At 38.1% G+C, this 27,956-nt stretch overlaps 1 protein-coding gene across 1 annotated transcript in view; it reads right to left on the bottom strand.

Moving 5' to 3' along the window:
• The window catches only part of MAN1A1 (mannosidase alpha class 1A member 1), a 138,064-nt gene that overhangs the window by 92,374 nt on the left and 17,734 nt on the right, over positions 1 to 27,956 (bottom strand). The window contains exon 2 of the mRNA XM_068677591.1: positions 9,730 to 9,826. Coding sequence (XP_068533692.1) covers positions 9,730 to 9,826 — 97 coding nt within the window. The remainder of the gene's footprint in view (positions 1 to 9,729; positions 9,827 to 27,956) is intronic.

The following is a 27,956-nucleotide window of genomic DNA, read 5'->3' as shown; positions in this document are numbered from 1 at the left end:
TTTATGAACTTGGCTCCAGCAATCTTCATTATTAATGCAAACTACTGTTGAAATATTCTTTAGAGACAACTCTAGATACAGAAGTAACTGTGTAGAATTGCGGAATTATTTAGGTTGCAAGGAACAGAGGAAGTCATTAGATGCAATCCCTCTCTCCCCAGCAGGGCTAATGACTTGGGTAGATAACTGACTACGCATTCAGGAATGGATTTCACTGGGTAAATAGCAAGACAACAGCTACAAACAACTTTACAGAACTTAACTATAATCCTGAGATGCTTCAGAAAAAAGTACGCCTTGTAGACTTTTATCACATATCATAATTAAATTATTCATATTTAATTACGAAATCCATTGCTTCAGTGAACTCAGTGTTCACTGTCATCATGACATTATTCTGCTTCTTTATGAAATGGAGGAGTGATTAGAGACCTCCATATAGCAGGACTGACATCACTTTCTCAAACCTGAGCTTCCAGATAGAAAATATTTTCCCATTTTTATCATCCTAAAAAAACTAACAACTTGAGATTATTATCACCATTACTTCATATATTTATTTGAATCAGACACTTTCTCCTTTTTAGCAACTGCTAATTGCTTATACCATCCTTTTTGGAATGTCCCTTTCCTACTGTAAAGGAGGTCATCTACGTTTTCTCCCAGATATTCCAGTAACAAAACTACAGCATACTTTGGTAACAAGTACATATTGTCTTCCCAGAGCTTACTTAGAGCTTGGCTGCCCTTATGGCATATTGAAGGAAGAGTCTCTCTCTAAACCTGGCCAGGTAATATGTATTTTTCCTGAGCTCACAGGAGAGTGACAATGACCGTAGAAAACTGATAGAGGAACCTTACTCAAGAACCTTACTACAATGGCACTACAAATATTTAGTAACTCTGTACAGAAAAAGCAGCTTGTAGTGAACTTTTCAACTGAGCTCTACTTAAAGAAAAATTATCTATAACCTGATTTGCTTCAGCAGATTTTGATAGGCTCAGTGCAATGACAGTCTTTGTGATAATCCTCTTGTAATACAGCTAACACCACCTCTAAACAGTTGAGCTTTCAATTTTAAGGATTAGTACTTGAGTTGCAACTCACTACTGAGTCAGAAGTAAAAGAGAAGCACTCAGCCTTATTCACAAACCACGCCTGGGCCCTCACACATCCTGTGAACCTTTTTTTCCCTGAATCTTTCCCACACAGAACAGAACATGGCCTGCTTTGAGCATAAACTTCACCCTGCAAGGCAGAGAGAAAAAAATGGGAAAAACTCTAGGGCTTGAGACAATGTTAGCCATTAACTCTGAAGGCTCCAGAAGACAGTTGATGTGAGAATTAAATAGTCAAGCTCGTCTCAAACAGTTAGACTTCAAAATTCTTGACAAAAGATAAAACAAAACAGAGCGTGTTCTTAAAGTGTCAGTCTAGAGGCCAGAGTTATGGCTTGTGACCAACCATAGTTTACAGTAAGTTAGCCAACAGGATAATCCAAAGTTAAGAGCATTAACGAAATCATGCAGCTGAGCAGTTCATCTGCAACCAGTCACACAAACATGGGGAGGTGGAGGGAAAAAAAAAAAAAAAAAAGGAATGTAATGAAGTTAAATGAACATTTCTCATTATGGAATAACAGCAAATATTTCACAAGCATATGCTATGCTTCTCAGAGTACACCAGATAAAGTATGAAATACAGCTATCATTCCTGTTAGCTTCTGTGCAACGTTCTCACGAAGTTACACAGAAATCAAGGTCTGCAACAGGCAAAAATTATTGCTAGGCATTTAAAATACATGCTCATTTTCATATGACAGAACACTTGGGCAGGAGAATTGTTCTGTTATATGCCTAAAAAGCAGCTATAAATATGATTAACATCTTGTTTTACAAAAAAGTGCCAGCAAAGCTGTAATCTCCAAGTCAGAGTTTCACAGTTCTCCTAGGCAGGAGGAAGCTATCACAAGTAATAGCCTGAGCAAATTCATACCCCTGCAGTAGTTACGGATTTATTCCATAACTATATAAATATAAATTATTCCATAAACTATATAAATTTATATAATTATGTAATAAATTCCATAAATTCCATATTTATGGAATATATTATGGAATAAATTCCATAATTATATAAAATTATAAATTGTATACTCAAAGTACAGAAAATGGACCGAAATTCATCAAATTTGAAGTGAATAATTGATAAGTGATAATCAGCTGTGCAAGCCTACCAAATAGAAACATATTAGTTTCTACCAAAACCTCCAAACCAAGTACTCCTATGTGCTCCATATTACTTCCTATGGTAAATCTGCTTCTGTTTTTATCTCTCCTCTTTACTAACAGCATCACTGGCTCCATGTAAGTGACTAACAGAGAACATGTAAAATAGCCTACAGGCTGGTTAACTGAAGAGAAAGCAAAGGAAATCAGTCAACATGAATCTTGACACTGACTATCTAGCAGCAGCTAAAGAACATCCCCTCTCAAGTTTAACAATGTGATATCTTTAACAGTGATCTGGAAGAAAAATAAAAGATTCTACTGCTGACAAGATCTGCGGATGATGAAAAAAGATGACTGATTATCCAGTGTTTCAGAATTGTTTTAGCAGTTTTAGCAGTTTTGTGTAACAGGTTGACTTAACGACATCCTTTTTATTATCTAACAATGCAAAACTATCCACGCAGAAATGGGAAAATTAGATTACATTAGAGAATGTAATGAAAGCCCCTCAGGGTTAGGTGGGCGAAAAGTAATAATAAAAAAACGTGGTCAGAGGATGAGTAACTTTATATGAGTTTCCAGGGTGACAATGCAGGGAGAACTGCTGTCCTTGGATGACAAGCTTATTAGCAAAGCTCTGTGACTGAGCTTATGTGGCCATATGGTTTAAGAACCACAAATGGATCATAGCCAAACTGCTTGCAGGGTGGGCCAAGAATCATTTTTTTTTTTTTAATTTGTCTGTCCCAGGCTTTTAAACATGGCTTATACTTTTGCCAAGAGAGTCTGAAATAGAATACAGTCAGGATGCCAGAATCAATGCATGTTGGTGCATTTAATAGTTTGTTTACAACTTCCCTCCCATCCCTTGTATACCAAGTTTGTGTTTTCGTTTTCCAGAATATCCGCGCTCCTTGCCATCACATATATTTGGATATACACACACATGCACATGTGTACATATATATGAATCAGATAAAGATTTGTGATCTGCAGGCAAATCAAATAGAACACTACTGGGAGAAGTTTCAGAAAACTGTATTAGTGCATTGCCTATAACAGGATGGAGGCCAGGCCTTATTGCTTTCCACTTATCCTTGAAATCAACTGCTTTTCTTTTTCTGACTCAGTGTCATACTCTGAATGGAAGAAAACTGTGGCAAAGTATGCGACAAAATTAGGAAGCATGGAATGAATTATGAAGTGGCCCCAGGTCATGCTCATGGCCCCAGGATCAGCTCTCCCACCTGTAATAATTCAACCAGCAAGCATCATACACCAGGATTTCTTGTTCTTGAATGAACATAAAAGAGGAGTAGAATGTTGCTAGATATTTTAGAAAAACTTATATTTTTGTGTTTCTGAGATGAAGTACGAAAATTAGTATGTGACATTTATATTAGCATTTTTTTAATATGATGGAAATTCAGCATATACTAATAAAGTATATCCCCTAAAAAATGTTCAAGTGTTCAAAATATTTTTTCTCAATTACTGTCAGAAGAACTGCTTTAATGGCTACTTTGTACTTCCACTATTGTGGGAAAAAAAAAATATGCATAGTTGTATTGAAATTGCACTCAGCCCCACCCTGATCTTCCAGACCTTTCATTATCTTCACAGCCACCAAGGCAAACTTCTGTTTTGTTACCTTCCAGTTATTGTAAGTTGAAGAAACTCAGACAAAGCAGATATTTTCAGTGAAAGCTTCCTTCAATTTGTCATAACAGACCCAAAATTCCAGTCAAAAATGCAGAAATATAATGTCACGTTTGTTTGTTAATCTACCCATTAAGAGCTGTTCAGATTTTCTTAACATGAGAAATAACATATATACTTTGTTATATATAGATACTTTTGATATAGATACTGTTGCATAGATACTTTGTAATATTAAATGAGGGGAAAATATAATCAATAAAACATGTTTTTTTTTTTCAGCTGTATACACATACACATTGTACAACAATAACTTTAAACTACATTATTCTCAGTATATTCATAAATAAAAAATACATATAGGTTTGAAAAAATTAACTTTTTGACTACAGCTGTAGGTTTCTTAGAGCACTGTTTCAAAAGCTGACTCAAATTTTTAAACAGTACTTTCTTTTATTTAAAGTTGACTGTAAAGGCTCCTATCCAATATCATTAGCAATTTAAAGTGTCAAGAGTGATTAATTATTAAAATGTACCACGCCAAAACACAAAACTTGCTTAAATACTGGCAATCCCCCAGCAACACTTTCAATTTCAGTCACTGTTACCAGCTGGTAAGAGTGGGGGAAAAACAAAACAAAACTATATACTTTTTTTTTTAAAACAGATCTAGCTTCTCATTTGTGTAACACAAAACACTGCAGTGGTATTTCTAGAATACTCTTCTAATTTTCAGTATTTTGGAGATCTGTGCATTCTAGTGCCCAGCTCTGGTGCCTTTGTATTTAATAGTCCTTGATGAATTTTTCCTCCATTACCTTGTCTACTTGCTTTCCATGGAAATCATTAGCATCCACCATGACTTTGGCACTTGTACAGCTCAGCTACACATTTTGTAATGAACCACCTTCTTTTGCTTGTTTTGAACATGCTTCTTCTATAGATCTGATATTTCAACCCTATCCAGAGGGTATTGTCCCCAACAAGGGACCATAAATCCTTATTCACACGATCTATGCCACTATTTATGGACATCCATATATTACACCAAAAAGTTTTCAATCTTTACTACCTATTTTGAGTTTCACTAGATTCATATCTCCCATGCCACTATGTGCCAGTTTAAATTTAGGTATATTAGAACCCATTTGCTATTTTAAAGTGCAATTATCATCTATCAGGGAAATCCCTCTAGGTTCACAGAATTGCTTGCAGTTTCCTATTGCTTTAACTGCCTTGGGTAACTTGTTATCCTTGCCAAGCTGTCACTCTGTTCATTTGATTTTCCGGCGCTGTGATAAGTAACTTGAGAGCATGGACTCAGCATTACTGGAAGAGTACTGGAAGAGGCCATTATTAATAACCCTGAAAAACGCTTTTGGAAATCTTAAAAGGCAATAAACTTCCTTGCCTTCATATTGACCTGCTTAGTTGAAAAAACAGTAGTTTTGAAGCAGAACCTCCTTCCACAAACACTGTAGTGAGCCATTCATCCACATATCTGCTGATGCTATTCTTCTGACAAGTTTCTATTAATTTATTTGGGAAAGAATTCAGGCTCACTTCCAAAATGAAGACTGCATACTGAAATCCGTAATTCCAGGGACTTAAGCAGCAACAGTGAAAATAAACAAGGGTGGGGATGGAAAATATTGAAACTTTTTAATTTTAATTCATATGTTATTTAAATACATGTAAAATTAATTTTTGTGAACTATGTTAATAAACTACCAGTTTAAAAATCACACATTGGTGATCAATGGAAGACAGTTTTGAGTATGAATATTAGCAGCCTTTAAAACTCTTCACACACCTCAATACTCTATTCAATAAACTTCAAAAATCAGTTCCAAGTGGGAAGAGCAGGATCTTGCTAAACCATAACACTTTAGCCTTGCAGCTTGTGAGTATTAAAAGCCTCCCCTTATCCCTCTGGAAAAGGTCCCTTTTCACTGGCAGAGACTAATTATACTATACCCACAAGTTACATTATTATTAAACTTGCAACGCTGTACATGAAATACAGTTACAGAAAATTACACAAGCCCTTTAGTAACACTTGCTTAAGCGCAGAAATCACTTCTAGAGAAAGCTCTCCACCAGCAGTGCTCATTAGTTTTAAGATCAGTACAGAAGGCTTAGAGAAGAATAGCTCCAGGGCCAGGATGAGGGTGGGGGAGATGAATGGGAGATTAAAAAATAATAATAATAAATTAGAGTTACAAAATTGTGATTTTACCATTCTACCTTTCTTCTATGCCTTTTTTTTTTTTTTTTAAATAAACTTAACACTTACACAGGGGCTATATTCTACCAGGCAGGAACAATTAGGACTTATAAAGAAGAATGAGTACACAGCAAAAGTCGTACCATTATAGACGACACACACAGGTAGGATGAAAAAAAAAAAAAAAGTTTAGCAATTCCGAATTACTAGATTAGGCTAGAAGCAGTTGTACACTTAACCTCGTGGAACTAAAATATTAAGAATACTACCAAGACAACAACTGATGTATTTTAAGTTCTGCCTTTTCAAATAGTTGTTACTGTAACTGAATTACTTGCATTTGTTGTAAACAGTTAAAAAATAAATAAAATAATAATGTTAGTTACCTGCTAAGGTAACATGGTAAAATCTGAAGTGACAAAAGAAAAATCTAAACATTACATGGATATGCTGACAAGACTTAGCAATGGTCACAGCCAAGTATTAGGCTTTGGCTTCATCCTGAAACAAAAATATTTCAGCTCACTATATGTTTAAGCCTTTCCCTAAAAGATCACAGAGTGTGCACACATGAGAGGAAGTAAGTTCTGCAAAAAACAGAGCAGGATGTCTAGTCACATACATCTACAGTCCACCTTTCTAAAGATTTCCTCAAGCTTATCAATACACCTCCCATTGCTCACATATGCTGCTCACAGAATATCTGCAAGACCAAGGTAGGTCCTTGTCTTCAAAAGTCTGCTTTACAGGCTTAAGAAAAATAAAATGGCACTTCAAAGCTCCTCAAGAAGTCCTCATCTCCAGAAGAGCTCTACTACTCTTAATTTGTGTGAGTTGCTAGATCAGGATGCTTTTCCTCCCCAAAGATCAGAACCATCTGGGCTTCTAAGCTGCTTTCTCCTGTCATCATCCTGCTGGCAATATTCCTCTTCCCCCTAGCCTAACAACAGTATCACGTTGCATTAAATGCGTTGTCAAATCCACAATGGTATTGCCGAAGTCACATCAATGTGTAATTGAGCTTGTTAAATGCCTGCGTTATTTTTGTGTCTCAGAGCCTTCAAGACAACAATCATGATAATCTACCTACAAAATGCCTCACCATTCCAGTAAGGAGTGAAGCATTTATACTTCCAAAATTAAGCTTAGAAGCAATATAATTTGAAAACTCTCCTCCTATGCCCGAAGAACTATACTGTCTATAACCCATACAACATTAAGCACCAGTGAGCCACAGTATTGGAACCTGCTAATCCCCACAGTGAGATTCTCAGAGTCTCCAACCAAGCCTTAACAGACATTCCCAATATATTTCAAGTACTGCAGAGGCACCAATTAATTAACAGGAGGGGACGAGTTCAAAATTAACCACCTAGCTAATGAAGTGCGCTATATATTACTGCTGTTAAAACCAGAAACGTTTGAAAAATTTTTTTTTGAAGTTTTTGAAAAATGAGACCTAAAAGCAAGAAGAAAAGACAACCATGGCAAATTAGAGATTGTTACAATGGCTGTCGGCAAACTGAAGGTCTTACTTGACTTCTGAGGGTTGCGAGGAAATTCAAGGCATTGAGAGCTGGAGGTAACCTATTGTCAATAATTTAATTCAGAAAAGAAACCTTGTTTGGCATTCCGTAAGTTAAAAGAAGTTCAACTGTTTTTTTTCTTTTTGGTCAAAAAAGTCAAAACCAGTTCATCCTTTCATTCCTTTACGAAAAAGAAAAAAGCATTTGAGGAATTCAAACATGAAGGTACTGACCAGATCTGGTGATCTGAGGACGCTATCACAGAAACAATGATTTGTTTCTAAAAAACAAGAGGAGATTAAAGATTCAGGAAAGGGTAGTTCATGAGACAGCATGGCTGGTAGATATGCTGCTCTTCAGTATTTTGTAAAGAATTACAGTTGAAGAGAAACAATATTTATTTTGATTTGCCACCAAGATCAACAAGAGTGGAGATGTTTCTAATCTCCTCAGCAATAAGATCATATGCTAGATACCACAATGATGAAATGGTCTGCATTTAAACTGACTCTGGCTCTTATTCTTTGAAATGCAGTTTTATTTTCAAATTCAAGACTTTTCCTGTTGCACACTAAACAGTACCTTCAGTGACTTATTCTTATGCTGTATCTGCAGTGTTTCTACTTAAGAATTTCACAAGTCAATACACCTACTGCTTTTTCTGCAAATCCATGCAGTACCATTAGGAACTCAAATCACTTAAATTTTTATACCACTTCGGATGCCAATGAAACTAGATTAAGCATTTTAATTTTCAAGACATCATGCAACATTTTGTTGTCCTCTAAGAAAACAAAACGGGATTGCATTAAACAGTTACTTATATCTGATATTAAACTGCAAAACTATCAGTAATCTGAAAGATAATAATCAAACAATTTTAGTTTTACACATGAAAACAGAAGCCCAAGTTAACCCTGAAGTTCACCCAAACTGCTTTGGTTTCAAACACCCAATTCATATTTTAAAGTCCAATATCTAACTCTATAATTATCTAGTAAAACCTTTTTTTATGTCACCTTAGCAGTGCTGCAACATCAATGTAGATGTTGTATTTTCACAATTATTTTTGTAATCACAACTGCTGTCTCTTAGCAACTTCCAAATATAGTTGAGAATTTGATAAGTGCTCTATTTAAGCTGTTTTAGGAACTGTTCCCACTTGAAAATCTCTTTTCCACATAGTCAACAAAATAAGTTCCCGTTAAAACCAAAATAATATATTGACTTTTTCCCCAGCTATAGAAATTAGTTAATTTTTTCAGCTTTCTGTTTGGAAAACAGAATTTATTTGAATACAAAGATTGCTGTTAAACTGCTTAATTGATCATTTCTCTGCAAAACTGAAGATGACGACTCAGGACTGCTTTCTCACACTTTGGAATTCTGGTGCCCTTCAGCTGCTGTTTATCTAAGCTCTGTCCCACTTGCACATTAAAAAGTCTTGCCTCATTACACTGGATTTCTGCAGTGTGCCTCTCCTACTGGAGCTTTTCAGCTCCATATTTGTCCTAAACTGATAACAACTTGGGTGTTATTTAAACATCTCCTGTGTAACATTTAGAGGTGCAAATAATGTTTATATTCATGAAAGAAAAAGCCTGTTAAGGGAGCCTGAGTGATAGGGATTAACAAGTTTCTTCAAGGAATGGGCATAAATTGCAGACAGCTTCAGCTGCCTTCATGGCAGTAGAGATTACCAAGTAACGATGCTTGTTTCTTGTACCGGACTTTTCTGGAGCGCCTTCCACCTCCCCCCTTACAGATTTTGTTTCATGCTTACTGAATCTGGTGTCAAAAAGTTCCACTTTATATGAAAAATTTTAAGGTAGGGCAGTGTTTAATGCAACAAAACTATTTCTTTATCATGCAGCAATGACATTTCATTTATTCTCATTCAGAAAGGAATCTATAAGAGTCGTATACAGCATGACCTTCATTAACTGTTATTTTCAATACATAAGTAAGAAACACCACACTGCATCACAAAGTCTAGGAAGAACACGTGTTTATCACCTATAATCTTTTCAGCTGATTTACTGTTTTATGCTAACGTCACTAAGCACAAAAATACACTCTACTCACCAAACAAATTGCTTGAATGTCCTTGCTTAGATATGGGTTTCAGTTCATTTAATCCCCATGCGTAACGCTTATAATTATCCCAGGCATGTTTCATCATCTGCGGGGAAACAAAAGCAGGATTAAAATGTTTATTTTGAAAGAAGCCACAGCAAATACTGTCTTAAGAACACTCTCAATATTAAATATATTTAATACAATGCTTAATTATATTCGTGTTCTGTGCATCAGAACTATGAAATATTTTACACAAGAATAGCAGTAGCACTGTTTTCCGGATGGTAGCAGCATGGTTACCCTAAGAGCTCTACATCTGTCAGATCCACCTCTACTGCTATCTGTACACATGTGATCAACATAGAAACAAAAATGAAATTTATTAAATGACTTTGTCGTGTTATACATTAATTCAAATATTGTTTTCTTTCCCTTAAGAATACACCTCTTAAACTAATGAAAGCAAACTTTTTTTTTTTTAAAAAAAAAAAAAAGTTTTTGTTTATCCTAGAGCAGGAAGTTTTGTAATCACAATTAAGAGCAGCTTACAGGAATTTTCAGTCTGGCAGAGATTTTCTTGCATAAAACTAAGGTGGTTCAAACTCAATACAGCTAATAGAAAAATGAAGTTAGAATGGACAGGCAAGGCATCTAGGAAAGGTTTTGAGTTTGTTATGATATAATCTTGTGTGACTATAAGTGCTACTGCATGCCTCTGTAGCTATTCTGCATATAATTTTGCACAAACAGCAAAGAACTTTTTCAACTAACTAAGCTTGATTATGAAGATGCTTCTTCCATACAGAGATGCACCACAAATAAATACTGCTCTGGCAAACACCCTTGGGGAACCCAGCACAGCAGCTCTGCAATACGAGCAGAGGGCATTCTCGTCAGAAGCAGGCAGCAGACTCACCAAGGACACTTCACACCCTCTCCCTACCACAATCAGCCAAGAGCACCAAAGGGTGCCTTTTGGCAGTGTTTTGGGTGAACCTGTCCCTCCCAGGCATGCAGCTAGGACAACAGCACAGCCCTCTGGGCCTGGTGGAGAACCACTGCCACTCCAGCAGGACCAACATCTCCCTTTTCCAGCAGCATCTTTAACATGAAGAGCCTTCTCCAAGGACCACTACCAGCAGCCTGGCTTTACGTAAGAGGAAGAGAGGCTTTGCCTCCTGTTGTCTCCCCTCCCTCCTTCCACAAAGCAGAGCAGAGCTAGGAATGCCAGAGGTCATCTGTCAGACAAGAAGTGATGGTTTCAGACCTTTTCAAAGACACTGCTTCAGGCTGTCAGGTGACACCACTGCACTGCCCTTGCTTTCAGACCTCTTCTTCAGGCCACGTGTGTCGAGGATAATTCTGTTAAATAGCGGTTATAATCCTACGTTTAAAAGCAACGGCCCTAGGACATGTTGATAACAGTAATCCTAAACTTTCTTCCTTCCTCTCCTTTGCTCAAATTACATAGAGAAATTATGTCAATTAAAAATCTGCATTAAACCAGACTATAATAAACGACAACAGATTTTCTAGAGTACTGCTGTGCCCCTGAGAAAAAATGTTTCTTCTTCATTTATAGAAGCATAAATGCGCATCAATCCTGCAGGAATATTCAGGAATGTTAATTTACTCTACAGTCCTTAGAGGGCCAACTTCACAAGTTTTAAAAAAAAAAAATAATAATAAAAATAAAAGTATTTAAAATACAAGCACTTTCAACCAGGAAGTTAGTTAGCATGGTGTTAGATCTCAGCTGAAAGGCAGCAAGAGGCTGTGTGGAAACATCCTCCAGCCACGGGTGGCACTGATACATTGCCTGGCAGGAGCCAAATCCCTAGCTCAGCTTCACTCAGGGATGGCTTAGGAGCTCTCCAGGGATGGGGGCATCTTGTCCCAGTGCAGACCTGGCAGCAGGCAGCCAAGCAGCAGCCTTTATCTCTATGTGACATTCCCAACCCCTGGCAAGAGGGATCAGGATCATATGAAACTGATCATTTAGCCACAGCATAAGGCTATTTTCTAATTTACCAATTAAGTTCTCCAGTAATTTTGCATATTATACAAGAAAGATTTATTTTGCCCTGCAGTCATGTGCCAGATCTGCAAGCTCAGCTTTAGGTATTAGAATGCAAATTCTCTGAGATTTCAGCAGGCTAAATCCTGACCTGCACTGAACCTGACATTTTCTCTGCTTTATCAAAGCACAGAAAAACATGCTTATTTTCTTATAAAATCACATCAGAATTCTTTTAATTTGTTTAATCTTAATCTAGGAACACCACAAGGAAGGGGTTATTTATTTATTTAAATCAAGGCTGTAATTAAGTGATCTGAATCAAAGTGTCTAAAGAAGCCATATTATAACAAAATTAACTGGTCAAGCCAGTACTGACATGGTTGCAACTGGAACTTTGGTTTTGAGGATCATTTCTGTCCTGTTTCATTCTCCAAAATCAGTTTGCCAGGATTATCAGAGTTACCAAGCAGAAAAGACAGGAACAGCTCCAAAAACAGTTCAGTTCAGCCAAAACAGTCCCAATGTACATGACACTACAAGACATCTCCTCAGTTGCTTTTATTTTTTTCCAGCTGATGTACATTTTGATTGTATTGCATTGTAAATGCAGATGTGTGCTCCTAACAGGAGCCACCCTGATTACCTTTTAATCAGCCAACTCACAGAGAGTAAGGCAGGAAGGTAACCCACACAAAAGACCCTAAAAGACTTCTAACAACAATTATTATTAGACATTAATGAACACCAACTTTTATTTCTCAAAATGTCCTCCTATTTTGCTGGGTATTAACTACTTGGCAAACTAGACAAGTGTAACTACTAGCAACCAAATACAAATGTCAAATGTGTCTATGCAGCAAAGAGTGACTAGGACTCAGTGTTACTCTACTTACTGTGCAAATAACCCATAGATAAGTATCCTTAAAAACACACCAACTTTACCTTGCCAGACAACAGTTCATGGTTTGTGCTTCTAACTTACTAGAAAATCTCAGTTTCTAGAGTTCAGTGCATCTGCAGTGTTCTATATGCTTTTCCCCCTGTAGGGATTTAAGTTTCCTACTAAAAGAATTTCCTACCTGTTAACGGCTTTATTTTTTTACACATGAATGAAAAAGTTCTAAAATAGTGAGTAGCAACCTGAATAGACTCAAGACAAAGATAATTACTCCTTTGCTTAAGCCAAACTCCTAGCACTGGAAGTTCAGCACTGAAATTTAAGAATCGCTTGCAGAAATCCATCTATCCTTACAGTTTTCACCTGTTTGCATGGGACATCTCTTTTAATTCATTAAGCCTTTTGATCACCTCTCTGACCCCTTGCACAAGTATCATTGATCACTTGACATTTCTAAATAAATCTCACTTTCACTGAGAACATCCAGGTAACAACAAGTTCCTAATGATGAAGAATCTGACAGCTTTTGGTCAGATGATTCCAGATACTCTCAAGCTTCTCTACAGTGTAACTAATGAAATGATTTCACCTGAGTGCTTTCAAATAATTCCTTATTATTCCTCCAGGATGTCAGTAGGCAGAAGTACATTTGCAAAGATGCATTCCTCAGTTCTTCTACTTTTGCTAAGATATGTTCATTGAACCTGAAAATCCAGAAGAGCCTGACAGCTCACTGAGAGGCCCTGCACCTACATCAGCCAAGTCCATTTCTGATCAAGCTCTACCACAGGGCATTCAGAATTAAAAGCCACAGCCAAATGCTTGACTATCTAGCACTTTTTCACTAGTAAGCTGGCTGCTTTTACACCTTCAGAAAAGAAACAAAACAATGATTTTGACTTATAAATTCAGAAAATATCAAAATGCCACCCCACCTTTGTTGGGGAATAACTAAGTGTGCTGTTATAATCAGCATCAGCAAAGACTGAAGAAAAAATTGAGGGTCTGATGCTATTCATGGAAGAACCTCTGATTACTTTTTTTTTTTGCTTCCTTTATAGCAAGAGAAAGATAATTTTATCAACCAATTCAATATAATAATAAATAAAAATAATTAAAACCAAAAAGGTTTGTTCTCCAGAAGCAGAAATAAAGACCTTTACTAGAGCTACAATGCTGACCAACCAAAGGATGATGACCACACGTTCCCATTTGTTGGTATTACAGCTACTGCCATCTTCTAAGCACTCTAACACAATGTCTGCAAAGGACACATAAACCACTTGAAATGTGCAAAATACAGTTTTATTCAAACAGGAGTACCCAAGAGTTCAGGCGTGAAACGTTGCCAGAAAACGAGTGATGCTGAATCAGCTCAGTAATGGTATTTAGATGCAAACTACTGCGGTACCAGGTGAAGTGAAAATAAGAACTTAATAAGATCTATTTTCAGCTGTTAAGATGTAAGCTGGGGAGATGTCAGAAAGGATGTCAGGAAAAGAATTCAAGCACCTTTTAGAACTGCGATATTAAAGAAAAAAAATCTCACAGCATGAAATAGTACCATCTTGACCTTCAACAGAGTCTTTTAAACCATGTCAAGATGAGAGGGAAGCAGAAGACTAAAATGGTACTGGACACCCAAGGGAGGAAGACCCTTGAGAAACTCTAACAGGAAAAAAAATAAGAAAACATAACACTTTGCTTGTCTGTTCTATTAAACTCTAATTGCTAGATTAAAGAGATTTTCTCAGTCTATGCTGAGCCTTTTACATGTTTTTCTCACCTTTTAAATTGTTCCTTAACAGAGAGAGCTACATGTTCACTCATCCTAGTCTGCCTGAATCTTTTCTCCTTCCTATTGCTGTAACTAAAGCTTCTCCATTCGTTTAGAGTATCAGTTAAGGGTAATGAAGGAAATCCCTCCTAACATTACTAAGAAATTTCTAAACATGTTCCACTTAAGCTTTCTTCTTGTTCAAATGGATTCGCATGGTTGATACCTCCATTGGGTCAGAATCACAGAATCATCTAGGTTGGAAGAGACCTCAAAGATCACCTAGTCCAACTTTTGACCTAACACTAACATGTCCTCCACTAAACCACATCACTAAGCTCCACATCTGTCTGGTGTTAGCATTCTTCATAGCAGGCTGTGTGGTGCTGTGTTTTGAATTTGTGGCTATAATAGATTGAGAGCACACCAATGTTTTGGCTATTGATGATCAGTGCTTATGTAACATCAAGGCTTTCTCATTTTCTCCCACTCTCGTCCTTCTTCCCTCCCCACCAGACATAGGCTGGGGTGGGTGAGGGATTGGGAGGGGACACAGCTGACCCAGGCTAGCCAAAGGCATGTTCCACACCAGGTAAGATCACACTCATGTCTGCAATACAGGTAGTGGCCTTTGTATCTCTCATCTCTGCCTTACCTCCCTTCCTTCACCTAATAAACCTCCTTGATCTTGACCCATCAGTTTTCTCACTGGGTGAGCAAGCAACTGCGTGGTGCTTGGCTGGTAACAGTGAACCTACCACCAGGCCTCCAGTGAATGACGTTTGTGACCATAACACAACCTGCAGAGCAAAGCTGATTGCTTTGCTCTGCAGGCAGTATTATATTAACCACTAGCAAAAACTCAAGCTTCAGGAAGCCTTACTTTCTTATTTTCCACTCCCATTACTGTTAGGCAACTGCATCTAAATAAGGCAGATGTATTCTCAGCTGTTTTCACTGTCCTCAAGTACTTGCAATACAGCTGAAAAACTTCAGTCATTCTGGAAATTTTATTATTAGTAAGCATAACGGTACCTTTGAAGGTATTACAAGGTCACTAATCAGGATTTCTCTGTGAAAAAAATGGTATGATCTTAAGCTGATTCACCATCAGCTTTCATAAAATGATGCAGCATATATGAGCTCCTTTTCATATGCTTTTACAGAATTTGCTGTTTATCACAGTGAGTAATTTTTGGCAACACATAGCCTGTGTTTTTGGAAGTTACTGGAAGCACTACATCTGTGTTTCACCATCTTCATAATGGTCTTTAGTGTACTATTAAGACTTCTAAAGAAACACAAGTTATTTGCTGAGTTTATTGACCTTGTCTTGAATGATCTACATCTTGGAAACACGAAGTAATAGGATTTTTCTGAAGATCTCAGTACAGAATGCTTTTTTTTTTCTTCCCTAGGATAAGGAAGCACAACTACATTGTGAAATCACTTGGCAGTTACTTTTGTTTCAGAGCATGATCTTTGTTACTTTTGTCATTATTCACTATTATTACTTTGAAATAAAAGGTTTGAATTACTACCAATCTTTTCTTGCAGTTCTGCAGGTAATCGTAACACATTGTCTTTTCCATCTGGAAGTGTTTCAGTTACTAATAACTGTCTTGAATTTCCTCAGGAAAAAAAAATGGATTTTGAAGTATTTTATATCTGTATTTTCAGCTTTTTACCCTGCTCATACTTGCTCCAGAGTGGATACTCTAGAATGTAGGGTGCTCAGCTGTAGTTAATTCTTTGCTAAGTGGTTCATAACCTAATCTCAGAAGACATGTAGGTATGACTAAGAAGTGATATGTTGTTTGTTTTTTTTTTGTTGTTGTTTTTTTTTTTTTTTAAGTTACACTATGTCTACCTTTATGCTAAACTGCTAAGAATGTTACTTAATAAGCAGCTCTTCACAAAACATAATCTCAGAGTTAGCTTCCTGACTGAAGGCCAAGATTCATTAGAAAACTAGACAGAGAAATCAACTAATCAGTTAGTATTCAGATCTTGTTTTCTGTAGGTAGAATCATTTCCAGTTTGATTTGAAATTTAAAAATAGCACTCACAGTCGACAGAATTTTATTCTAAGCTCTTCATTTTCAGTTACTATTTCTTATTCCAGAAACTAAGCTGCAAAAAAAATCTCACATATCCAAAGAAAAGTAATCTCACTGGATATTGTTTACATTTTTCTTTGAATCTGACAAAACAAGACACACATGACAATATACTCCCTTTCTCCACTAGCAACAGGAATTTGTTTTTCTCCTTCAAGACATGTAAAGTAAATCCTGTCTCTATGAAACTTTACATATATATATTTATATATATATCACCACTTCTTATCTGTCAGCAGGAAGATTATTGCAAATCAGGAGCTTGACAGGTTCCTGGTGTTTATAACCTCATTACCTAATGGCATCATCCCAAGTTAAAAGCAAGCTACACACTGTCACCGCGCGTTTAACAGTCCCTGCAAAGTGTGCCTGCTCCTCATTTAGCAGGTGGATGACAAGCATGCTCTGAAGTGCATTCAGGCTGGAGCTCCTACTAGTACTTCGTGACAGGACTCTCACTCCAGCCAAGTAAACCCCAAAGGAGATTTCTCTGTTAGCTAATGGGCCAGTAACAACAATTCCAGGCTCCCGTTTTCCAAAAAGAAGCAGCTAGAGATTTTGGGAACATTTAGGTGAAGGCTGTTTAACTCATGTCTTCATTTGCCTTGTCACAGGAGCGAGGGACTGAGAACTCTGAAGTACTTCTGAAACCACTCAAAGTCTCCAAAGTACTTCTGAAACCACTACCCACAGCACAGGGCATGCAGCACAGTCCCCGGGTGGAAACACCTAGAGCTCTTACAGCGCCAACAGGATAAGGCTAGCCAAACTGATTTACAGGATTCTCTGTTAATATTAAATATGCACATCATATCATGAAATATTTTATAGGCTTCTGTACTTACTGCTCTGCATTAAAAGGATACGTGAGCAAACTGCTGCTATGCCTCAGCATTTCAGGATCTTACAAATAATTCATTTCTTGCCCACACACAAAAAATTTGAAACAAAAATCTAGGTTCTGCATATGAAAGAGAACTAAGAGGGAAAATAAAAACATTAAGGACTATTCTGAGGATTAATTCGTCATTTGTATTGCAAAGCACTTCAAAATCCTCAAATGGAAAGTTTGACAGAAATGCTAAGTATTATTCCCACATGGGTTATGTTAAGTTACAGATAAGCTTCTATCCTTCTACTTTCTACACCTCACAGTAGCTTGTAAGCCTCTTTAGTAGTGTATTAAACTACTCAACTAATATTCATCATATGCTGCTGTGGGCATCATTTGTTAACCAGGGACAGACACCGCACAGTGCTTCATTATGTTACACACTTTAAAAGGAATAAATTATTCTATTAATTCCGTAACAAGAATTCTAATTAAAAGCTAACTAAAGAGAACAGGAAATCTGCAGGTAAGGTTATTTTCTACACTTATTTTTATTACTGCATATTTTATTTAATGCACAAGCATGCAGAAAAACTAGACTATTTTGTACAAGAAATAATTAATAAGAACAGCAGCCCTGATGCTTTGGTGTCTTAATTAAAAAAAAAAAGAAAAAAAAGAGTTCATTTGAAAATTATTGTATGACTTACCACATTACTCAGTGGTAATCATTTTACTCATTTGCCAGGCACATCTTTCCTTACTGAACAGTAAAGCACATCTAAAAGTATGAATTTCCTGAAGAAATGGATGCAATAACAAACCACAGTGCTTTACAGTTAGGTTACAAGTCAGAGCTGGGCTATGTTGCTTTAACTATTGCACAGTTCATTTCAGCAAAAGTCACAGGGTGAGGGTGATAAGGCAGAAAAAGTTGAAGGAAGATGAAAGTTTGCCTCCATACTCCAAATACTAGTATCATTCAGAACAAGCTGATATCTATGGTCTGCTTCTTCCCTAGCCATCCCAACACCAGAGATAAGAAAAAAACAAACTATTTGGTCCAGCACAGAACATAGCTGAGACCCCGTGTTTGACTAAACAAAAACTAGGAAGCCATGAACAATGCACAGCCCTCTCCATGAAGAACTGTCCTTGCATTTTCTGAAGCCTAACATCTGGCTAATTTCAGCCAAATGAAGCTATAAATTTCAGAGAAAGAAAAGAAATGTGGTTCATATAGTTAACCAAGTCTTTTATGACAGCATTCATCCTACCTTGAACCATCCAAAGCTGGTCATGCTCTAGCTCAATTTTAGATAAATTCACTCAACTTCAGCTTTCTCTTGCCTGATACATAGCAAGCAAAATAGATATAAAAAACAAACAAACAAAAACAGAATGGCTTGGGTTGGAAGGGACCTTAAAGATCATCTAACTCCAACCCCCTGCCACAGACAGGGGTGCCACCCACTAGATCAGGTTGGCCAAGGCCCCATCCAGCCTGTCCTTAAAATCACTGTTTCTCTTTAAAACTGAGGGATTTGTATGATATATTTGCTTGTCTCTTCCCCAAGTAAGCTATGACTTGAGTGTGTTCTGTAGGCATTTTAAGAGTTTTTTCTGAAAATATCTGCCTTGACAGCAGATACATGATGAAAGCATCAAGGCAGATGCTGCCAAACTGCTTTGGTGTCCAACACTGAATTACTAGTGGAGGAGCCAATAGCATGTTCTTAGTAACTAAACTAGTGAAGAAAGAAATGCAGATGTAGTATTGAAGTGTAGCATTATGAAACTGAACACAGCTGACATTAATGTTGAAGATGCTCTATTTTCAGATCAATTCATCTTCCATTGACATCTGTGTACATATACAGGACGGAAATCAACATAACAGCATTCTAAGTCATATGGAAACGGATCCCATACAGCCCCTATCTTACAATTCAGCAACTGTTACCAAGATCTGCATTTCAGAACAAAAAAATAAAGCCTAAAGCTTGCCAGTCAAGATGTCTATGTTTCTCCAAAGGTACATCTTCTTCAGACACCTAACAAAGAATTCAGATGGACTCTAGTAGATAGACTGAAAAATTATTTCCTTATTGCTAGCATGAAAAATATATGTTGTTTCTTCAGACAATCTGTGATACTAGGTGATATTAGCAGTTTGGATTTAATCTCCATGAGGGACAAATCAGTGATGCTCCAATGTGTTTTTCTAAGGAGAGTCACTAATTGCTACTTCTTAAAGAAAATAATCACATATGTTTTGTGTTAGTGAAATATCCCTTTAAGACGAAACATGTTACATCACAAGGTAATGTGGAAGAATTCAAGAAAGATGTGGATCTGTTAGAGCAGGTCCAGTGGAGGGCCACGAGGATGATCAGAGGGCTAGAGCACCTCTCCTATGAAGAAAGGCTGAGAGAGCCAGGGATGTTCAGCCTGAGGAAGAAAAAGCACAGGGGTGACCTTATTGTAGCTTTTCAATACTTAAAGGGGACTTATAAAAAAAGATGGAGAGCAACATTTTACTTGGGCAGGTAATGATAGGACAAGGGGTACAGTTTTAAACTAATAGAGGGGAGATTTAGATTAGAGGTTAGGAGGAAATTTATTCAGAGGGCAGTGAGGCACATGAACAGGCTGCCCAGAGAAGCTGTGGATGTCCCATCCCTGGAAGTGTTCAAGGCCAGGTTGGATGGGGCTTTGGGCAACCTGGTCTAGCGGAGGGGTTGGAAATGGAAGGTCTTTAATATCCCTTTCAACCCAAACCGTCCTGTGATTGTTCATTACTGACAATAGCCAGAAAGAAAGGTGAAGTATTTGCACTTAGAAAAGCATTGCAGAGCTGTACCAAAAAATATAATGTATTTCTTTGATCTTATGCAGAATTAGTAGCAGCTTCTGAAGTTCATGCATAATTTGACTAATGTCATAAAAGGGAAAGGAAAAAAAAAAGAAAGCAATTTGTGGAAATACTACTCTTACAAAGAATACTGTTATATAGCAACTCATCCCACTCAGTGTCAATTTTTTTCTTCCTAGTCTACTTATTACTTGTTACAGCTTCCAAGAACTCCTAAGCCAAACAGGGCGAACAACGAGGCTCCTGCAACTGCATGATACAATCACGCTTTTGTTCTCCACTTCTTCCTGCGGTTCTTTAAACAGCTATTTGATAAGGTTTGCTTCTAATTAGATTATAAATTATTCATGGTAAGGACTGTGTCTCCTACATGTTTGTTACGTACCTGGCACTACTTAGTGCTGCTGCCACTGAAGTTCCCAATCTCAGCAGGAGTAATGCAAATAAAGAATAAGCACAGTGCTATGCAGCACAGCACATCCATATGAAGTGATTAATATCAAGGTGACTCAAGTCACTGTTTCAACACGATTTCTTCTCCCTTCTTTAATACAAACAACTTTATGAAGTATATTATTGCATATCAGAAGACACTAAGCTTGCTGGGGCTCCTACACATCTCCAGGCACACATTTGTTTACAAAACCGTCTGTGATGTCTCTTAGCATGTCACTTGAGACCGACCTGTGCAGCTGGCATGCACCATGCTGACACTCCTATCCCAACTAACTGGGGCTGGATTTCTTCCTTGTACCTCTTTACAATCTTCCCTTTACTCAAGGCTGCAAGATTTCAGCCCACTTCTGCCTCTCACACTAGCCATCCATTGGAAGAAGATCTGGAAAACTCAGCTGACACAGGCTGAGATGACAATAGAGATGGCTCTGTGACTGCAACCTGATTTCTCACGTTTCTAGGGCAGGGTCCTCATTAAACTACCTAGAAGAACATGGTACGAGGTACAGCCAGTAAGTACGTCATTTTATTTTTATTTTTTCCCCACATTTTGGACTTGCAATCTCCACTCCAATTCTTTTAAGTTTTATTCTGCAGTTGAAGTCAGTAAGGACCAAACATTTGTCCACACCACCACAAGTGTTGAGGTATTTAGTTCTGACCAAGCAGGCAGACTTATCCAGGATGTTTTTCAACAAGCAAAGAAACAAATCAAACAAACAAAAAATGACAGCAATACAACAGCAGTTTTTCCCCTCTGCAGAATGATTCTACATTCATTCCACAATGCTGCATCCTTACTAGAGCACATTTCAGAAATTAGGAGACAAAGGGGAATATATCCTTACTGGTAAGAAGTTTTAGTTGCAATAGGAATACAGGATGGCACTGAAAAGTGGAATATCAGAAGTATTTTCAAAGTGCATTGCTTGCCTTAATTGCATTTTCTTTTCTTTAACTGCATTCTTTTGAAGCAATTTTTTTTTAATTCCCCTCCCCCGGTATTTTTTTTTTTAAGAAAAAACAAGACAGTGAGGTACGGAGGTACGCAGTATCAGTGGATTTGTGACCATTACTGATCTGGTTAAGTAGGTGGTAACTGAAGCTCGAAACTAGTCACAGCATGCAAAACCACAAAATAAATCAATTATAAAAACTACCGATATCAGTCGATGAGAGACTTAGTAAGCTAGAAGTTGTAACAATTCATGAAGTGCAGGGCACTGAGCTTTCCAAAATACTGGGCACTGCCAATAAATGCCTTTCCCATCCCCTCAAGCCATCAGCTCTTGACAAAAGGTCAGACCAGAGAAGTCCATAACAAATCCTCATCCATGTGCCACTAACTCTCAGCTGTAACCTTCTCCTCTTCCCCTGCCCCAAATTAGACCTTCCCCCCTTTTGTTCCTCTCTTGTCTCTCCAGCATTTAGTTAAATAAACTGCAGTGCTCTCCTGTTTTAGGCTATTATTGTGACTGTGGTGAAACCGCACTACCAGAAGTCAGAGCACCGACTCACTGAAGAGTATTTACATAGATTAATCCAGTACACAGTTGCTGCATGGATCAAGGGCTAAGTCTGCATCATTATCATGACGCACAGAAAAGTATCTGCAGCCTAATAGCCTGAAATTAGAGCAAAAGGATTGGACTGTTTCCCAACAGCTGAAAAACAGTTACATGGAAGTCAAAAGCAGACAATAGTAATTCATTTCAATTTTTTTTTTAAACAAACAAACAAACAAAAAGCCCTTTATCAATAATTTGGAGGATGTGATGCAGTGCAACCTCACCAGGCTTGCAGGTGACACTAAGAGTGTGTGTGTGTGGTGGATGGACATCCCATCTGGGAGTGTCAGGGCTGCCACTCTGAGACCAAGACAGGCTGAAGGAACAGGCCAACAGGAGTTTTGTGACAAGCTGCGGGGACAAATGCAAAGTCCATAACCCCTTGCAACAGTAGCCAGCATGGCCAGGCTGGGGAGCAGCTCATGGGAGCCTGGTGCACAGGGAGCCATGCATGAACCAGCAGCTGGGCTGCAGGAACACAGCCTGGAAGATGGGATTATCTCCCAAAACACAGCACTCATGAGACCATGTCTAGATGCCATGACTTTTTTTGGGCCTCCCAGTATAGCAAAGACATAGATAAACTGGGGCGAGCTCAGTGTGAGCTCAGATCCCCCACCATGATGGGGGATGGAGCAGTTGCCCTGCAAGGAGAGGCTGGAGACTGGGACTGGCCCAGACGGCTCCAGGGGTGACAGCACCCTGGTACCTGTGGGACATGGTGGAGAGGAGGGAGTCAGAGACATGAGGAGGCTCAGCTGTACTAAAGGAGGTTCAGAGTGGATATGGGAGAAACTTTCTCCCCAGGGGCCTTTGGGGCAGTGGGGATAGTTGCCTGGTGAGGCCATGCTGGCCCCATCCTTGGGACTTCCAGCCTCAGACCCACACAGTCTTGCCTGGCCTCAGTGCCCAGCCAGGCCCTGCTGTCCTGGGATGTCATCAACTCCAGTACAGACCTCACATATTTACCTAAATTTTGCAAATTTTACAGAACAGGTACACCAACCTGCTTGTCAGCAATGAGGGTACAACTCTTTATCCAGCCCAAGATTTTGGCTGAGTTTAAAATATTCAAGATGAGAATTACGAGTTGTTACCAGCTTTCAGAAACATTTCTAGTGTGTTTTTTTTTTGTTTTTTTTTTTCTATATTGCATAAACCGTTTCAGCTATGTGAAACAGCGTCAGCTTATTTCAGAGAGTAATTTAAGAGCTATATACTTACTGCCTTAGTACAGAAAGATTCAAGAACAATTAAGATAATCAGACCTTATCAAAACATGATGAATATAATGTCACATATGAATTCATGACTTCTGCCTGTTTCATATTTGTATCTACCTATCTTGGTTAAGACACATGAAACGGTTTACCTACAGCTGCATTTGATATATAGAGAAATATTGTTATAAAGATTTATTTATTTAGCACTCAAACTATCTCTGGGGAACACGGGCTGTATTGTAACAATTTTTCTGAGGTGAAAATTAGTTGTTGTAAATTAGTCATCACTCTCTGTACGACCACTGAAAGAGCCACCACAACAAAAAAATGTATATCACTTGTTCTCAGTATTACCTTAGCACTTGAAATCGATATTGCAAACATAGACATTATCACTTTTAGTGTAGCATTTATTTTCCTCTTGAAACATTCATCTAATTATCTGGCCTGTGGATCCTTACACAAGCAGACCTAGTGAAGTTCCCAAAATACATGACACTCAGACCTTAGGCTTTTTATGTAATTTCACTGCCATGGTACCCACATTACACAACCATCACCAAACTTGTAAATTAACTTAGCGTTCCAGTTCACACATGCTCATCCACAAAAAAAAGTAATAAGGCACTTGCTCCTCATGCACAAAAGATGAAATGTACCTACTGGTACCTGTAATTCCCTTCATTCAAACTGGAGTTAAGAAATAGCTTGAAAATGACATGTTTATACTGAAAGGTATACATGTATATATGCAGTGAAGCCTTTTGTAGAGCACTGCAATTTAAAAACAACCTTAAAATGCATACAGATCTGCACTTAAGTACTATAAGCAAATTTAACCCTTAGGTAGCATCTCTCCCAGTGCTACAACTAGCATATTATTGCTTCACATAACATTTTCCTTATACATCCAAATGTTCCTCTGCGAGAAGCCTTTCCAATGCAGATAACAAATTATGGGACTGTTAATATTTCATCAGATGTACATGGAATAAGAGATAATTTGATAAGACCTGCCACAGTCTTGTGGAGAATGTCTATGCTCATGCTTTCAAGACAAGCAGAAGAAATCAGATGCTCAGTTATGCAAGGAAATGAATAGAAAAACGTAAAACTGATACATAATTAACACCAAACAAGATGAATACCAACATTCTGTTTGAGTCATCTCCTGGAAGCAAAGAATACAGAGAAAATAGAGAAAATCCTATTAAGAGGCATGGAGAGATTTTCCTCAATGGAAAGGCTGAAAAATTAACTGCTTATTTGTAAGTGGATAGAAATGAGAATAAGAACAAAGTAAAGGCATGCAGAAAGCAGAGGCTGCTCCTGAACATCTTCGTACAAAAGGAAACAAGAAAATGAAACGTTAAGTTCATTACTGAAAAGACAAACACTCAGGAATCATTGCTGTAAGACAGAGGAGAATGACAACTTACTGGGATGCTGAAGGAAGGGTATGAGAGCAGACTTCATATTGCAGTTCCTAGGTTCTAAACAAAAAATTACTTCAAATGCTTTTTAGCATTCAAAGCACATATGAATCACAATTCCAGTCTGGACTATCTGTAACACAACTAATACCATGATTATCTGCTGCACAGCTAGTACCGTGACATGTTCTGACACACTCTCATGTTACTATGGGGAAACAGCTTCTACCCCACCTGGTAGAGACTTACTCCCTTAATGGGCAAATGTTAGCTCTGTAATGCTGTCTGAACTGACCAGTTTCTCAGCCTATAAGGTACCTTACACAAATATATAAGGTACCATAGAAAATACAGAAGGCAGGCTACTCCTCCATCATACAAGCCATTCAACCAACCTTCTGAAAGTTCTGCTTCTTGATAAGCAGAAGGGGAAAAGGGGAAACAAGCAGTTAATAGATCCATGATACTGGGAAAAGAGAGGCATGGATAGAATTTGTCTTCCAGTACACATTATTCCTTTCCTCTTAATTCCCTTGCTTTTTTTCAGGCAGGCGTGTAAAACCATGAAAGTTCCCCTGATCAGTTCTGTTGTCTCCATGTTTTATTTCAAGTTGCTCAAAGGAGATCAAAGTATTTATTCTATTTATAAGCACAATACAGAGCAGTCTTTTCCCTTACTCAAACTTTTTTTTGGATAGTTTGGGCCAAGACAAGCCCACTTACATAGCAAAAGTGAAAACAAAGCATCTAAATTGTCATGGTAATTTCCTAAAATGAGCTATGTCAAGTCACTGAGCTACAACATGTCTGGTAGACTAGAATTTGAGAAGTCTACTTCTCAAGCCCAACTGTTCACGCCTAAAAAACAGCTGCCTCTTGACCCTTACCAAAACAAAAACAGCAACAAAAGACCCCCAGATGCATTAATTTCACTTGCTTCTTTTGTGGATGGAAAGCTGAATTTGACAGGTCCCTTCCAGGAAGGCTAAAGGGAGAGGAACAGAGCAGACACAGAGCTGAGCTTCCTTAGCAGCCTGCTTGACAGGCTCTGTCAATTCTAATTTCTGGTTTACTTGCTGCCTGTGAGCAAATTTTGTAAATTCTGGAGATTCTGCTTTGGGTGAAGCAATTTTGGAAAATACTTTTTTGTTTGTTTCACATTTGTTCCCTAAAACTACATCGCCCCCCCCCAGCAAGTCTACCCTGTTCCAGCTACCAAGTCACTTTACCTCCAAAGCAAACATCTGGGGTTATTCTGAAACGAAGACTAAGAACTCTCTAGCAATATTTATAGTTATGTAAACATTGAAGTATACATAAACTATATTATTCTAGAACCTTTTCTGGGGCCGCAACACAAACAGCTATAAACTAAAAGACTTTCTGTATGTTAGGCTGGTGAGCAGGGGGCCCACCCAGGCTCGTGGTGCCTCTAACAAGATAGCAGAAACAAGTGCAAGATGCTACAGATAACACAGGAGGAGTAGCACATACACAGATGGCTCTCCCTGTCCTGTGGCACCGCTAAGAAGATAGCAACACAAGAAAGGGCAGGCACTATAGATAACAGACAGAGAACAGCACTTTAACAGAATTTACCAGGGCAACTCTATCACTGACATCAAATAAAGGTATAAAGTCAACAGAACCAAGGTCAGTTGGGAAAGGGAAACAAGACTGGGCTGTTTATTGGGAAGAGATTAGGACAGTAGATAGAAAGAACTTGGAAAGGGAAAAATAGGAGAAGGAAATACAAGGCAAAGCAAACCATGTGTCTGGGGCTGCTTGGGCTCTCCCCCCTGCCAGCAAGAGAACTTCCTGATGTCCTAACCCTGTATAGGACAGAACAGACCTTACCCCATGTTTACAGCTCAGTATCTGAGCTTTTGGGTAACACTAATGTAATTACACTTATGACAGTTAGCAATTCTCTTTGTGCCATTATGAAATAGTCCCAGCATCTATCTTCAGGGTCTGTTGCCGTTCCTCTCTCAAAAATAGATTTCTCAGAGTAAAAGCCAGGTAACAACTCCTACAGTTCTCAGAACAAATTCCCAGCACAGAAAGATGACTGCTGGATGACTAACCGGCTTATCCACCACATTTTCCTGTCCCTAACAGGAGTTTAGAACAGTAAAAGTTTAATAACAGGACAAGCAAACAGAAATACTTCCTATTAGTAATGTAGAGTTTGAGCCAGATGGGATGTCTGTATGATTAATAAACCCCAGGAGAGTCTTCTTTCATGAAATTACCAACTGTTTTCTAACTCATGTAAATTCTTGACATTCGCACAGCCTGGAGAAAGGGCTCGACAGCTCAACAACATAATGTGTTAAAAACAGGTTTGTTCAGGTTTTGTCGCCTAGTAGTTGTATTTGATGTGCCTGGTATTGGACAGACAGGAATATTTCTCAGTATAGGCTTAAACAACACCACTACATCCAACATAAAAACTGATTTCTTATTATTACCTCCTCTTACCTTCAATTACATTACATATCCTGGAGGATCCTAAATCTATTTAGTCTGAGAATTTTGAAACAAAATGTTTTTGTCTTTTGGTAATGATTTTTGTACTGGAGAACAGGCTGTCAGAGATGTGTGAATTAGGTTCCTTCTGATTATCTATTTATGTATAGGAGCTAGAGTGCTTTAAATCTGCCTCAGCTCCTGCATTCTGAACTCTGCAATGCTTCGTAAGATCCATCATTAAAGGCCCTACATAAAATAGCTGTGTGTTATCATAGCATGCAGTCCCACACCACATGGATGACCAGCACCCCTTTGGTCATACTGACACGCAGGTTAGCTGCCTATGATCTCACCATCCCCATGCACTTACTGATATCAGAATCAAATCATAGAAAGCCAGAGCTTTTAGCTTTTAAGGATACAAATACAACACTTAGCACATTAAACTAATATGCCTCAGAATGACAGTTTAGGACAATAGAGGTTTCAGTCCTTCTAAGGATATTACATTTCTCCACTAAGAGCCTGTTTTGTTTTTTTTTGAACAGACAGAAGG

This window comes from Anas acuta, chromosome 3, assembly GCF_963932015.1.
Source record: "Anas acuta chromosome 3, bAnaAcu1.1, whole genome shotgun sequence".
NCBI lineage: Eukaryota > Metazoa > Chordata > Aves > Anseriformes > Anatidae > Anas > Anas acuta.
The sequence above is the reverse complement of the archived record's forward strand: the minus strand, read 5'-3'. Positions and strand labels throughout refer to the sequence as shown.